Below are 15,981 nucleotides of genomic sequence, written 5' to 3'. Positions count from 1 at the left end.
TGCAGTTTCCTGAAGGATAAGTAAGGCTTATAGAAAATCAGATATACGGTCCAAAGGACACTGGTAAGGGAGAAGGTTAAGACAGAATGGCACAAATGCGAGGGCACATGGACAAAATATCATATTAAAAGGAACAAGTGCATTTTGAATAATAGACAGATACCTAGAATAGAATTGTCAGAAGTTGAGATGTTGCTCACACTGTAAATTTTCCAACAAAAATTCTACCTTTACCCACAGGCACTGTCTCACTGGGCTCAGAAGGATTCTCTCCGTGGCATTCTGGGTGTGGGTGAATTTGTTCACAATAGAAAATGTCTTTAGGAGTGGGCTCATTCCTTGTAGCTATTCTGTAATGTATTCATAAGGGCATAGTTTTCCCTTAGATGGTTATTTGGGAAAATGGGTGGGGTCTCCTTTTACATTTATATTTCTTTTAATGACAGTTCTGTTTGTGCTGTAATCTTCCCTGCAGGAAAAATTTTCTTTCATTTCTTAGATTTATGCTGCATGATAACATGATCAAGAGGTTAGATACTCCCTGCAGGCTCATCTGGCTTACCTTCAAAAGCTAATCTTTTTGTTTTTTTCATGCCACAGCCATTCTACTTACTGTTCCTCAGCATGTTCTCCAAATACTACAAAATGCCATTCCTGTCTTGGCTCCTGCATTGTCTCCAAGTGACATACTCTCCTACTACTCAGGAGTAACCTCATTCCTTTCCCAAGAGATTTGCAAGAAGCTTGTTTGTATGTCAAACAAAGGACAGAGCCTATGGTTCCTTTTCTTTACTTGTATCAACGATTTTATGAAGCTAGCAAATCCAGTCAATCTGACCTTGAGGAGGTCTCATTCCCCCCTAAGAAGAAGTCACATAAGCACAGAAACTGCACAGAGAAACCAAGCAGCTATTTCCTGCGCATGGGCAATAGGTAACCTGGTCCATGGCAGCTTTTAAACCACTGTCATAAGCACAAAGGCACTTTGGTAGGGGTCCTGGTTTGGCGCTTTTTGTGTGTTGTCCTGGGATGCACAGACTGCGAGGCAGGACACAGCACTTGCTATAATCAGCATTTATCTCCATACATTTCATTGCTTTCATTTTTTTCATAGGATGATACAAGGCACGCTGCATGGCCATACTCAGACTGTATTCTCAGCCTATGTCTTGGCCTGTATCTGCATTTCTGGTATGCCTATGGGAGCGTATACAAAGAGATGAGCAGCTACAGGTTCTTCTGTGTGGTGAAATCAATACAAGGGAGTCATGTTTTTGATCTTGGGAGAGCTTTTCCCTACTTTTCTGTTATTGGCTTTTTACTTCCTCTCTGCACAGTGAGAGAGAAAGAAAAAGGAGGGAGGGCCAGTACAACAGGTCAGAAGAAAACAGAGGCCATTGATATTTGGGAATATATGATATGGCTTGATATTGGGCAAGTGTTTGTCTGTATTAACACTGCTAGTACTAATAAGCCAGTGACCTTAAAGATAAGCTTCTAAGACTGAAATGTACTTTATCTCATGTGCACAAGTATTAGATTGTATTTCTGACAGGTAATGAAGTACGGTATGAGAAAACTTCTGTGCCTCAGAGTTTTAACTTCCTGCTCTCCAACAACTTTCTTATCTTCAGGTATTTTTGTCAGGTGGAGTGCTTTGGTTCCATGCTTCCTACACAGCAGCAGAGACAAACAACTTTCCTCTGCTGAGCTTAGACATCTTTATTAATGAGTATCACATGCTTTCAATCTTTGGCCAGGAGTCTTTTGCCAGAGTTCAGTGTGGTATTATCAGGTACCAAGATTATTTTAGTTATCTTTTATGGAGAAGACATTCAGCTAATTATCATATCACACATTTGGAAGTCTCTAATTTACAGTCAACGTAGGAAAGTAATAAGTATGATGCGGAAAGACAGATGGGTTTCTTATGCTGAGCAGGTGGAAGCCCAAAGGTTCTTCATTCACCTTTTCTTGGAAGTGTTACAACACTGCAGAGCGATTGCATGCATAGCTATGATACTCCAGTAGTCCTGTAGGAAACCAAAGGCAATGCACGAAGAGAAACAAAACTTGTAGGTGAGCCGACAGTCAGGCAGAGAAACTTGCTCAGCCGGGTTTAACCATTTTGGTAGAAAGGCACTCAGAGGTTTGCACTGTGCTTGGAAAAGCCTTATGTTGCAGTCCTTCTCGGGCTACATAGTCAGGACAGGACAGTAATTCCAGTGTTCCCTAGATATTGCTGTACATGCCAAGATGATCTGGAAGCACTGACCTTAGTAAGCACATGCTTAACAGTGACTGTCTACCTCCTGTCTGTAGCCTGCTCCTTGCCTGCCTTTGAAGCATGGGCTGGGAAAGAAAGTGGCTGGAAGCAAAGTTAATATTCTCATAGAAATTCATTCAGCCAGGCTGCTCTTTCCCCTGTGGGCTCCTTGCAGCTTGCTAGGGAGCTGGAAGAATTCCTCAAGTGATGGCAAAAATTATGCCGTAGTGCCATTTTCACCAAGGGACCCAGCATACTTCCTCCTAATTGCACATTTGGTCTTGAACAAAGCAAAAAATACTTAATATTTTCCTGTATTTTTAAAGCAAATCCCTTGCAGCTAATAGACATGAAAGTATATCAGAACATTTTGCTTTATGCAAACTACACCATCCTGCTCAATATTGCTTAAATATTTTGTTGGTGTCTTGTATGTTTCAGAAGTAAATATTAATCATCAATGATAGCAGTAATTGCAGAAAGAAGGTGCCCCTTCATCCATTTTCACACTGGTGAAGGGGAAGACAGTGATATTCACAACATCCATGTGAGTTATCCTGCATAAACAGTCAAAGCTCTTGTCAGAAATGATGAAATTGCTAGCAAGGAAAGCATTAGTTCTCTGGCCACCGTACCACCATTTTCACTGCTTCCCTCGCTGGTGTGTAATAGCACTGAGAGACAACACACTATGCAGTAAGTTGCTAAATGACCCTATTCTGCATCTGATGAATGTGAAAAGCTGTAAAACATTTTAATGTTGCAGAGCTGTAGAACTGAGCCAAAAGAGCCAACAATACAAAGCTTTGTTCTCCACCAGTATTTCAAATACTTAAAAGAATGCAGAATTACAGAAGGTCTCAACATGCCTTTGCTTCAAGGCAGGGCTGCTTGACACCTTCTCTATCTTTTCAAGTGCTGTTATTTTAGTAGTTAGTCTTCCCGATATCTTTAAAGATCACTTGAAATAAGCCCCCATTCATTTATTCATAACGTTTTCTTCCATTTATAAAATACAAGTGTGCTCTCACTTTGCATGTTAACTAGAATGAATGTGGCTCACAAGTGGTCGACTTCCTAGAGACACGCTGTGGTCAAACATGACTGCAGGGATGAAGTGGTGGGCATTTCTCACCTGGCTGCTGCAAAGGGCTGTACTGCTGTACAGGGCAGTAACCACAGATTTCTTTGTGAGATGTTTCTTCACTATGAGGGTGGTGAGGCACTGGAACCAGTTGATCAGAGAAGTTGTGGATGCCCCATCCCTGGAACTGTTCAAGGTCAGGTTGGATGGGGCTTTGAGCAATCTGGTCTAGTGGAAGGTGTCTCGGCCCATGGCAGGGGGGTTGGAACTAGATGATCTTTAAGGTCCCTTCCAACCCAAACCATTCTATGATTCCATGGTTCTAAGCAGTGGACCTTTCCTCCCGCTGTTCCTTCTGCTACATTGCTGTGCATCAAGAGGTGTAATATGGGGTAATATAAGGTGTAATATAAGGTGTAATATAAGGCTCTTCCTTCAAAATTGCAATGGGCCCTACTCATTTTTAAGAGTTCTTCCTCAAGGACATTGGAACTAAAAGGACGAGAACATAAGCCCTGCAAAGACTGAATCCAGAATGCAGGTCACTACTGATGGTGCTGTATGATCTCTACAGTCAAATGGATGCCCTGGACATGGAAAAGAAGCACAGTGTTGTTGTGGCAGTGTTTTCTGCTTGTAACAGATCTGAGAAGACAGACTGTGGGGTGTAAACAGCTAGGAGTGAGAACAGAAATTGTGGGGAGTAGGACATCCACTTTCTATCCACAGCTCCTGACAGTTCTGGGGGACAGTCTTCAACAAGTTGCTTGCAGTATGCACCCACAGCATAGTGTCAAAAAGTGAGAGCTGAGCTGCTGCATAAGTAGTGGGCATTAATTATGGTCCCAGGCACTTCTGGGACTGCTCTGATCACTGCTCACCAAAATGGTTCTAAAGAAATTGCTATTTGGAGCCTCACTTTCTTTTCTGGAGCACCAAGGACTGCAAGCTTCTTGCAAAGAAACTCAGGTCACTTTTGAAGAAGCTTTAAGAGGGTAAGTTGCAGTTCCTAGTCTCTTCTTACTGTCTTAAAGTCTGGTCTTGAGTAAGGACCTTGGAATTTCACCCTAAGGGAAGGGCTTAGATAGGTGACAATGTTCTTTTATTTAGTCATGAAACATTGGCCTAAGTAAACAATCATGTACCCCACACAGAAAGCTTGTGCACTACTTAAAGCACGTCATGATTGACTGCACAGAAAACACTACCTGTTATTTGCTTTTTAGTCTCTACATCCCTGGTGTGTCGGAGTAGGCGGAGCAAGAGTGGGATCCCTTTCTGCTCTGACACCTCCAGTTTGTTGTCATTGTCCTCAAACACCAAGTTTCTCAGAGCACCGCATGCTGCCCGCTGAATGTCCTCGTTCTGAACGTCAAGAAGCTGTAAAAGTTTGGGGATACCACCAAGTGAGAAAACCTGTGAGGAACACAAAACACAGCAGAGAACAGTTAGTTACTGTCAATGACAAACTCCACCTTTCCCTGCAGAAAACCTTTAAACAGTCATAGGGACTTTTTTCTGTTGCTCCTATTTGAAAGACTTGAAGCACAGATCATTAATCAGTTGGACGACTGTTAACTTCTGGGCTTTCATAAAAGTCATAGTTAAAATCCACAACTAAGGGAGGCATCATATTTTAATAATTAATGTAAAAGAATGGAATTAAAACTCTTCCAGCTTTGCTGCAGGTTTGTACTCTCTGACAAGACATTTAATTGCTCTGTATTTTAGCTTCCATGTTGGTGACATGGATATTTGAAATTTAACTCTGGAACATTTATAAACTGCTTTGAGATTTCTGGATGTAAAATGTTCCTGATGTGCCAAGTTTGTGGTTTTTTCTCAGCAGCCAGCCTGATAGAAAGAAAACATTTTTCTCTGTTAACTTCTGTGCATATATTTAAAGTGTATTAAATAAGAATACATTATACTTAATACTTCTTATCTGTAGCATACTGATAAAAAAATAGTAAATTAGTAAACTTCAAAATGTAGATCACTAAATGTTGCAAGCTAGTTTACTACGGAACCACCCACATTTAACAAAGACTACTCTTCAATGTCTAATTCTTTAGAAAATGAGGTTTGGCCCCAAATGAATGACGAATTAAGAAGATGTTATTTTACAGCAGCTGTACAGAAACAAATAGTTTCCAAGTTCTACATGTTGTGGCAAATGATGAATCCCGTATAAGCTATGATGTGGCATAAGCAAGTCTTAGCTCATGTAGGGATCAGTTTACTACGGAAAACACCTTACATCCATGTACAACGGAGGATGGTTTCCTCCAGCATCTCAAATACAATCTGGTTTTATGGACAAACTCATCCTTGTGTAGAATCAACAGCACGTGAAAGACTTAGAAATACGATACAACTGTTTTGAGTAGTCTGGAGTTTAATGATAAAAAGAACTCAATATGACCAACGGGTGTTGGCAACATGAAGAAATGAAATGTAACGAAGACTTTTGCCCTTCATGCCCTGGCAAACTACCCCGCCTGCCTGCCTTTCCTCTAATTCAGTTGTACAAAAGGCACAGTTTCTTGCTACTGCACTGCTGACCTGATTGCCCCTGCATTCATTCAGCAATCATTTAGATGCCAGCAGAACGAAATACAGAAATATGTATCTTGAGGTAAATGGAGCACAGGGCATGCTGAAGGCACATCAACCTATTTTATTACAGTAGATAAGCCTTTTTGACACCAATACTGTAGGTGGCTGTTTTTTTTAAACATTTATGCAGACTTTCTGTTGGTAATTTTAAGGGATTTATATAGCTCTTGTAAAAGAAGTGGTGCTATTTTGACCTAATGTGCAGAGGAGAATTTACAAAAGCTATTCATTGGTCTTTCTAAATTTTCACCGGCAGACAAAATTCACCAAAATACTGTTAAGACCACAAGTTCACAACAAAAAGGTAAGTCACTAGACTCACGAACTATCAAGTATCAGGAAACTAAGCATCAGGAGACAAAGAAAAGGAATGCAAGCTGAAAGGCTAAAAAAGGGAAACAAGACAATGCCAACATGAACAAGTCTGATGGGCACCAAACAGAAAAACTCAGCTAGGATATGTGTGAGAGACAAGAAAATAGAAGGCTACAGGCTGACTGCTCCAGTTTGAAATCTTTTACTCATCCACTTGTTTTTCAAGGAAGCTGCCCGTCAGAGGTTTGAATAATAAACCACATTGAGACATTCACTTCCGAAATTCTGTCCTCAGACTGAAGCTAAGGCTGCTAATTGTACTGGTGGTATTTTCAAAAAAAGTCTTTGATCTACTGTGAGGCAAATTAAAACTATCAAAGGACTGAGTGATGGTTGGCTGTCACTGAACTGGACTGCATATACATGAATATGGAGTTAAGGCTGAGATTACATATGAATAATACCAAGCAAATTATGAAACAAAGTAGATGTAAGAATTTGTTTTAAATGGTTGAAATAAACAACCACCTTACACATTAATGTACAGAACTGCTCAGCAAGAGAGCTATAATTGTGTTCGATAGTGAAATTTAAAGAAAAGAAGAGAATATTTTTAACCACCCTTTCAAGAAACTTGTAAGAGACTTAACAAGTCTCTTGTAAGAGACTTAACAACTTTGGTTAATCCAAACAATGTATTAATGCATTTGTGCAGTCCCAGCAAGCCCTTACCAGTTTGGCTAATCCATACATTGAATTAACGCATTCTTACAGTCCCAGTGAACCCTGAAGCTTGGATAGCTTTGCACTGTACTCCCAGAGTTTCCATTTACTGGGATATTTCTGTACCAATGGTGTACGCGTGCCAGTTGAAAATGAGAGACAAGAGCAATTATATTGACAGTAAATTCAGACTCTATGACTTAACTCACAAAGGCTGAAAGAACTGTTTGCTTGGCCTGGAAAAGAGCAGACTAAGTGGGTATACACTTAACAGCCATAAAACATGTGAAAAACCATTATAAAAGGGAAAGAAAATAGACATTTTTCTCCATATTCTTCAAGATAGGATAGAAACTACTCAAGTCAGTTTGCAAAAGGGAGATTTAAGTCATAATTTAGGAATAACTTGTAAGGGTAATAAAGCTCTTAGCCCACCTGCAGGAGCTTGTGGATTCCTAATCAATGTGATTTTTAAAAAAAGTTATTCATAAACATTGGTAATTACAGGTGCTGTGTGTGAATTCTTGATGTTCCTTTTTACCCTACATTTCCCTGTTTCCTATCACAAAATGCTAGAGACCAAAATTTTGCTACCATAGACCAGTGCCATTTCACTGATTTAAAAGAATCTGCAGCAAAAAGCATCAGCATATTCTAGAGAAAATATTCAACATCGGGTATCCTACAAGGTTTCTTGGAGTGTCTTTTTTTCACGTTGGCACACAGTGCCATACTGTACAGAAAGTTATTTGCCCTACCTGATTGTGACCCACATAAAGATAATTACTTACTTTTCTTCTGGCATCTGCTTTCTGGAAGCACTCATGCTGTATGAAAGTCACTGCAGCAAGAATCCGAGGTGTGGACTGTGTATTTTCACTCTTCAGTATGCTCACTGCACGCTCCAGAGTCATCTCCCCTTCTGGGCTCCTTATAAGTACAGGCAGAGGAAATATAGTGAAGCAAGACTGCAGAAAAATCATCATTTAGCCTGTGAAATTTCTTGTAATACCAAGATTTTCACACTTTTCAAGTAACTTTATCTTTTCTTAGAAAATTATTCCCTTTCCAGTAGCAGAAAATATTATAAAAGCTTTAAGAGACACTAATATTCTGGGGGAAGAGAAAATCGTAAACGGAAGTGTTGCAGCAACGAGAGGCTCTGGACAAAGCAAGTCATGCTTCAAATTATAAAAACAAAATGGAAACATCAGTGGATGAAGGACTAAGATCCAAAGAAGGTCGTAACCAAATCAGAGTGTCTTTTACTGGTCATGAAGATACCTCGATGTTTTTCTCAGTAATGTGATGACTGCTTTTTTATATTTGTTTTCACGCCTTTCTTCAGTTTCCTAGGTCCCAGACTACATACATGCAGGGCTCAGTACCTGCTTTTTTCAAGCTTACAGAACTTGCTCTGGTTTGAAACAGATGGGCAAAGCCTTTTTTTCAGGTGGGACAAAATAACACCACCACTCATTAAACCGAGTATGTACATCATCTGTGGTAGGATTAAAAATATGTGTGGCCATTTTCCTTCCAACTTCCAGCATGTTTGCTCGAATGATAATTGTGTTAGACAACCATATAAAAAATTGGAAAGAGAGGTCATGAGACTCATTTTTCCCCAGTAAATGGAACACAAAACAATTCGTGGCACAATCAGGTACATTAGCTCTGGCACAGGTTATTATGTTCCCCAGTGTTTTTATTTACTTTTTGTTTCAAATACTCTCCATTTAGAGGGGGAAAAAAAAGGGCGGGGGGGATTGGACAAAACCATGAGTATTCTATCTTTTTTTAAACCAAATAATTTTGTGGAACCAGATCCCAGGCTGGCCAGACAGGGATGAGAGAGCAGTCTGTGAACCACAGTGAAACAAGTAGTCGTTGGCAACAACTCCCTACTTCAGAGCTACCAAAATCAGAATGGTTTACTTGATAATCATCTCAGCAAGTGCATCTAAAATTAACAATTTTGACACAATTAGCTTTTATGTTAAAATAGGTGTGTGGGAAATAAATTGGCTTAAACTGCAATTTTGATTTTTTTTCTTTTAACTAAGCAGGAATATTAAATAATAATAGTGTTCAGAAGAGTGAAATACAAAATGTTTTGATGCTGAGAAAAGAAACATTTCTAAAGGATGTGTTTTAGGAGTCACTCAGTCCTTCAACTCTGAGGCTGTCTCAGCAATGGACTGACAGGAGTGAAAGAGCCTGGAAGTCCAGGCTTGTCCAGAATGGGCTGTGGAGGAGCAAGGTAGACAAACCAGGGAGAAATCAGGGAAATTTCTCACAGGGAATCTTGCTACAAATGCATAGAAATCCGACTCTTTTCCCCAAAATATTTATGATGAACTCATGAACCCTGAGCCTAAAATGGATTTTGTTGGAATTTTTCCTTACAGCTACACTGTAAATCAACATCTGCTGCTTGCTTTTGCTGGGGCAAAAGACAATTAGTATGGCTGCAAGGACAGCAAAGAAATGAAGAACAGTTTTGATGCACTTGTTGCAAATGAAAGTATACTCCCATACCCTGAGATTTCCACCTGGCTTTATATTTCCCTCTGGTGTAAATCATGTTATTTCTTGTCTTCTCCCCTCCTCTGAGTTAGTGTTTTGAGCAAATACGCTGCATCTATAGGTGCACAAGGTGCTTGTGCAAGACAAAGACGAAATGAAGGGGACAGTATGTTGAGGATGTCAAAGGAGAGGTTAAATCAAAGTCAAGTTCGGCTGAACTCTGGTGCCCCAGGCTCTGGGCTGGCAATGCTTACAGCTTCCAGACTTTCAGTTTACTTCAGCCTAGATTTAAAACAAAGTAGCTACTAACTTACTCTAAGTTGCAAGTCAGATGTACTGATCCTACTTAAAGATCTTGAACAATGAATAATGGAAAAAAAGCCAGATCATATTTCTTCTCCTTACTCTCTTCGAAGTGGAACAGAAAAACAGGCTTTTCAAGCTTGGGTTTTAGTCAGGTTTCTTAAATCAACAAGGGTTTTGTGACGATGTTATTTATGGGCACATGTGAGCTTGACTACCTGCCTGTTAGTCACTGCAGTAACTTTGGAGCCCTGTGACCAAATTCAGTTGCCTTCTACAGAGTGGCAGACATCTCCAATGTATTAAATTCTGAGTCCTTTCAGTGACTAACAGCAGAGAGGGACTCTATGCATGCACTTCCCAAGTTCAACACTGCTGCATGAGCTGATCCCTCGTGGGACACCAGAGAATCTATGTGGGAACGCAGCCTCAGAACGCCAAGGATGTCCCAGAGTAGTACTGGTCCATCAGCAGCCACTGCCAGGCTGAGATAAACACAAGCACAGCCAGACACCAAATCTCTAAGTGCTGGGTGTGTAGATCTGCACTGAGACTTGAGAGCAGCCCGCCATTCACCAGAGTTATCCCTCCACGGCTGATACTCCTTCATGTGCAGTAGCCAAAATCTTTCTCTCCTGTTGTTCACTGCCATACTAGGATTGCCCTTGACTGGACAAAACCAACATTCACTAATGTTTTATCTGCAGTAATAAAGGATGCAATATAATCTTTGACCCTCAATGGTATTCATAAAGTTGCAGCACCCGACCTCTTGTCAACATAGAATTTGGTGCAATGATTCCATCCTAGCCTCAAAACGATTACAGGCAAACTTAATAGCCACGTGGCTGATTGGCATGTGTGATGACAACAATCAAATGGACATTCAGGCAATGGCTGTTAAACAGAACAATGATTTGACAAGTTCTGACTTCACCTTAATTGCCAGAACGTAACATTTTTCAGATATTTTTCAGAACAACACATTTTTCACCGTGTTGTCTGATCGTTTTGTGACACCTCTCAGCACATCTAGAAGTCAGACTCGGTAAGCAGCTGTTTCTCAGCTTCAGGTTGAATCTCGCTCTTTCCTAAGCCTTTGATATGAGGATGCTTTTAATTGCTTCCCTTTACCAGAAGATACAGAGGTATTATCTCCATACTCTGATTTTTCTGCTTTTATTCCATAGCATGAGCTAATTCTTCTACAGAAAAGTTTGAAAACGTGTTTATATACATTTCAAATACTATATACAGCTAGGCCACTACTTTTCTTTAACCTTACACAGCTATTTTACGTCCTCTTAATTAACCTTGGAAAGACCTAAATTGTGATTTGCATAAAAAAGTACAAATTTCTGGAAAAATCAAATTACTTAGAAAACAGGCTTATCCTTTTGTCCTGCTTCCATTATTAAGGGAGCAACAGATAAGGGAGTGGTATATCAAATAATTCAAACTTAAAATCTAAGAGAATGGGAAATGACAAGAAATGTGAAAGTCTCTACTAACTTCTTAAACTGAGAAGTCTTGTTAGAAGAAATTATTATACTACTAGTGGAATGATCGACTTCAGTGAAATATCTCTGACTGACAGCAGTGTATACCCCAAAGCAAAATGTTGCCTATTATGTTTTAAATACTTAATTCGACGTTAAACTGTGCTGTAGCTAGACGTGGATGAACCAGAATACACTACAATCAAAATAGGACTTCTGCACCAAGCCCTTCCAGTGGCGAGAATTACAAGGGGAGTTATTAAATGTGTATTTTAGATGCCTGAAAAGGGTACCAATGTATGTGGATACCATACACACGTTTCTTCCTCATCATTTAAAAATCTAGTGGTGCAAATCTCTTGCGGAACTGTATCTTACATGCTGCTTTTCACCAGCCTCTTCACTAATATAAGCTGTTATATTTTACAGAGACTTTTTTAAACTTTGGGTAGAATAAAGAGCCCTTCAGTCCTGCAGAAACCTCGCTGTGAAACTAAAGTAGAACCTAGGATATTTGAAAATCTAAACAAGATCTGTACAAGTAAATAAAATAGGAGTACTGAGATAAACGAAATCCGTAAACATCTACAAAGGGAACTTCAGAGCCTTTCACAGCATTTCCAATTGTTTTCCTCTGTAATTTCCAGCAAAAGCCAAACCTAAAAACTGGCACTTAAGGAATTATGCTGTCAGAAAGATTTCCATTAGGTCGCAAATCTTTCACCTGAGTTCAGCATGATCTCAAGCAAGCAACTTGCACAATGACTGAAGACAGATGTTTACAAATGCAGATAGGAAAAACACTTTGGTTGATGTTTGTGCAGGCAGACAACCAGATTCCAGTGTCTGCACCTGCAAAAGAAGAACAAAATTGCTCCTACACAAAATTAAATATCACAGTTGAGGGTTGTGGCTGAGAAATGCACTCAAGAATGTGCTTAGTTGAGTCAATGATTAAATCAGTGGGATATATGCCTGTTTGTAAATTCTTACTGAGAAACAAAGTCCTCCAAGGTACCAATTTTCAACATTACTACTCCCAAATCTTCAGCTGTTGTGAGCTCTCAGCTGTTTTTTCTGGACTAACTTGCTGTAGAGACTGAATACTTAAGAGTCACATCACTAATACCAGATCTCTTAACTCCTGCATCACCCAGAGGTGAAAATTTCGAACCAGATTAGATGTGGGCACAAGCCCATATGTTCGTAAATCTAGTCATAACACATGTCATCATGGGCAACTACATGTATACAACATGTAGCTGATGACAGAAAATACCTGATCTGTACGTAGCAGTGATACCAGATGATGCCTCATCTCACACAGTAGCAAATTTAGAAAAAGCAGAAAGGTGGTCTTCAGAAAAATGAACTTAACAGCTACACAGTTATGGAAAAGAGGCATTTCTTAATAACAATGTTATAAATTACACCATGATTAACTTGCATAACAAACCTTGGGATCCTATTTGGATTATGAAACAACAACAGAACCCACAGTAAACAGTGCAAGTAACCATCTCTTGTTTACCAAATGGTTTGTGGTTTGTTCTGTCCATTGAACCTTAAGAGCTCTGGAAACATTCAGAATTATTCTAAAATGAAAAAAATATTCACTCCTGAGGGGAATTTCAGAAGTGATACATTTTCTCTTTTGAAAATGGAACCGATTTTAGACATTCTGAAATCTTCTATGGAAGGGAATTTCAGGGGGGAAAAAAGTAATTTGGAAAAAAAAAAGAATGCTTCTAACAATTAAACAATTCTCCTTAAGTCTGGGGGATTTTTTGGGGAATTTCTGACATGGAGCTAACAGGGCTTCAAACTAAGATAGTGTCTTTAGACCATGTAGGATCTCATGGTAGTGAGAAGCTCTGCGGTCCTGAGATTCAGAGCAGTTTATATTTGTTGTAGGTATGGATGGTGCTACAGAGCTAAGAGAAATTTCTGTGTTTTAAGTGAAGTTTATAAAACCTAAAAGTTTCCTTGAAACCATGAAGGATTTTTAACTGGGAATGGCCAATCTGTCAAAAGCTGCTTCACTGGTAAATTCGTGACCTATTCTCATGAGAACCAGTGCTGAAATAATCCAGCTCTTATGAGCACAAAATTTGCCAATACATTACTGCGTATTGTGACTTAGGTTGTAAATTACTCAGTGACTACTTCATGTCTCGTTATAAAATTGATTAACTCTTGGCAAAAGGGGGTCCCAAACCTGAGCAGGAGGTGTGGACCCTGCAGTATGTACATACACATCCATTTTTTCTCTCTTTCCTCTGTTGCATTGGCAGTGTATTTTTAAAAGCAAATCTACTTCTGCATCCCCTGCACTGACATTTCATACACTGTGTTGGTTGCTGAACCATAAGCTCAAGCCAACAGTCAGTTTACTTTCTCTTTTTAAACAAACAGGTTCCTTTCAGGTGTGACACCCCAGAACCAAAGCAGGTCCTGCATTGTGCTTACCCTAGCTGAGATCCATTGATGGTGACTTGTTCACTCTGCAGGAAACCATTTCTCCCTGCTGCTGCCACAGCAGCTGTCAGTGGCATCCTCTTCCCATCTGTTTCTGCAGCGAAACTCGTTATTGAAGCTGGCTGGGAAGCCTCCCTCCTGGTCTGTGTGCTTCTGAAAGTAGTTTGGTACCAGTTGGACCTTAAAGATTGCCTGTTCTGAGACCCCAAACGGGAAGCAATTGGTGATCTCACTTGTCCCATCGCACTGCCCGAGGTCAGGTAGTTCTCTTTCTCCAAAAGGTTGGTCATACTGCGACTGTTGCCTGCTTGATGGTACAGAGGTACAGTGGGGCTGGGGTAAACACCATCAAGGACGGCATCATTAATAGCCCCCATGTGGGAGTGTCTCTTAAAAGAGCGTCCCCTGTTCACTGAATCACGAAGAGTGTAACCAACAATCTCCGACCGAGCGTATCTTGGTGGGACAGTCCCACTGGATCTCCTGCTATCTCCATGCCTCATGGAGAATCCTGTAGAAATCCCTCCATCATAGTGAAAATCATTGGACACATATGCCAATCTTTCAGGACTTCGTTGGGGTGAAACCTCCAGCCTCTTCAGAGGCTGCCTTTGAGCTCTCTCTTCCACTGCCTTGTAAGTAATCCTCGTCCCCCAGCCATTTGCGTAAGAGGATGGTGAGGCCACCTGTTCCAGGGTGCATAAAAGAACTGGAGTCACAGAAAGATCACAGCATTTAGGATTAACAGCAAAGAAACCGAACCAAAAATTAAAGATACAAATTCTAAGGTCTGCTATCAAAATCAGAAAACAAAATGTGAACATCACCAGAAGTGTGTGTTAAATGGGATTCTGCAACACTTGCTTGTATCTGCCTAACGAAAGCAGGAAGAAATACAGTCTAAACATTAGGAGACAAAGGCTAAGCATCTAGTCTTCAGCCATTAGCTCAAAATAGGTAAGTCAATTATGCCTGATAGCAAACAGTCTGCTTATTAATGGAGATTTTAGTTTCAGTTTCAAATTCCTTGGGAATTAACACCCACATCTGTTACAAAATTAAATTCAAGGCTGTCCAACAGACAGAAGAAAAATAATGTCAGATACTAAAATATTATACTGAAGTGTCTGCATATTGCTATTAACCTTATTAATATAAGGTTTTTAGCCCTCTTGTTCCCTTTGTGGTAGGATCTAGTAAAAAGAGATAGTCCCTTCCCGGCTTGTCTAACATCTTAAAAATGGGGGAGATTACATAACATTCCAAGGAAACCAAAATGACCATTTCGCCACCTCAGTGGTTTCTCTAATTTGACAGATGCAGTTTAAGTTTAAGATGGTTTTTCTTTTCCTGTCCGTAATGAGCATGGACAGTAATGGATCATCATCTTGCTTTATAATTTTCTCTTTTCTAAACTCAACAAACCCACTTCTGTCATCCTTTCTTTGTAGGATGTGTCTTCAGGATTCTTACTGTTCAGGTGCCATTTGGGGCCTCTCCACTTGTTCTACCTTTTTCTTATGCTCTAATTTAGACAATCATACTCTATTCAAGACCTTCTAGAACTAAACCAATTTGGGAGACTATCTGGCCTTGAAATAAAGGAGTCGTGGCCCATTTTTTTAAAGATCACTAAGCTTTCATGGCATCCAGCCATAAATCAAAACCCCATAAAGTCCATTTCCATGTTGTACTAAAGTTTTGTAATATTAAAGGCATTTTTTAAGGTAAACTGAGAAGTTTACACAAGTTATTAATTGAAGGGACAGTGCTTAGCAGATAGTTGCCAGACTGAAATATCTTAATTTCACCGTTGAGGAGTTACTGAGGGTAATAGTTGACTCACAAAAGGAGTAAAGGTTGCTGAAACTAGTAGGCTGAGGCAAGGATCATTGCATATATCTGTTTATTCTAGAGTAGCTATGCAAGGATATCTTTATCTTTTGTTTGGGGATAAGGAAATTAATGCTTTTGTGAAATACTAGACCTTGTGGCTCTCTCTGGCTTTCACATAGGACAAATAGTCTTTCTCTTTGTTTTTTTTATTTATTTCCCTTCCCCTGCCTGGAAAACGGTAGTATTTTCTTGTGGTTCCTATGTCGCCTCCAGTTTTCCTCTTGTGGCTCTCTTCTAGAAAGAAGGGATTCACATCAAATATTTTGGAC

General features: G+C 39.9%; 1 protein-coding gene across 1 annotated transcript in view; it reads right to left on the bottom strand.

Moving 5' to 3' along the window:
• The window catches only part of PKP2 (plakophilin 2), a gene marked incomplete at its 3' end in the record, with an annotated part of 44,557 nt that overhangs the window by 19,000 nt on the left and 9,576 nt on the right, over positions 1–15,981 (bottom strand). The window contains exons 3-5 of the mRNA XM_082003308.1: positions 13,808–14,502; positions 7,799–7,937; positions 4,559–4,766 (exon numbers count right to left, since the gene is read on the bottom strand). Coding sequence (XP_081859434.1) covers positions 4,559–4,766; positions 7,799–7,937; positions 13,808–14,502 — 1,042 coding nt within the window. The remainder of the gene's footprint in view (positions 1–4,558; positions 4,767–7,798; positions 7,938–13,807; positions 14,503–15,981) is intronic.

Source organism: Phaethon aethereus (genome assembly GCF_964289735.1).
Source record: "Phaethon aethereus genome assembly, chromosome: 1".
Taxonomy (NCBI): domain Eukaryota; kingdom Metazoa; phylum Chordata; class Aves; order Phaethontiformes; family Phaethontidae; genus Phaethon; species Phaethon aethereus.
Note: the sequence above shows the minus strand (reverse complement) of the source record. Positions and strands in the feature narration are given on the sequence as shown.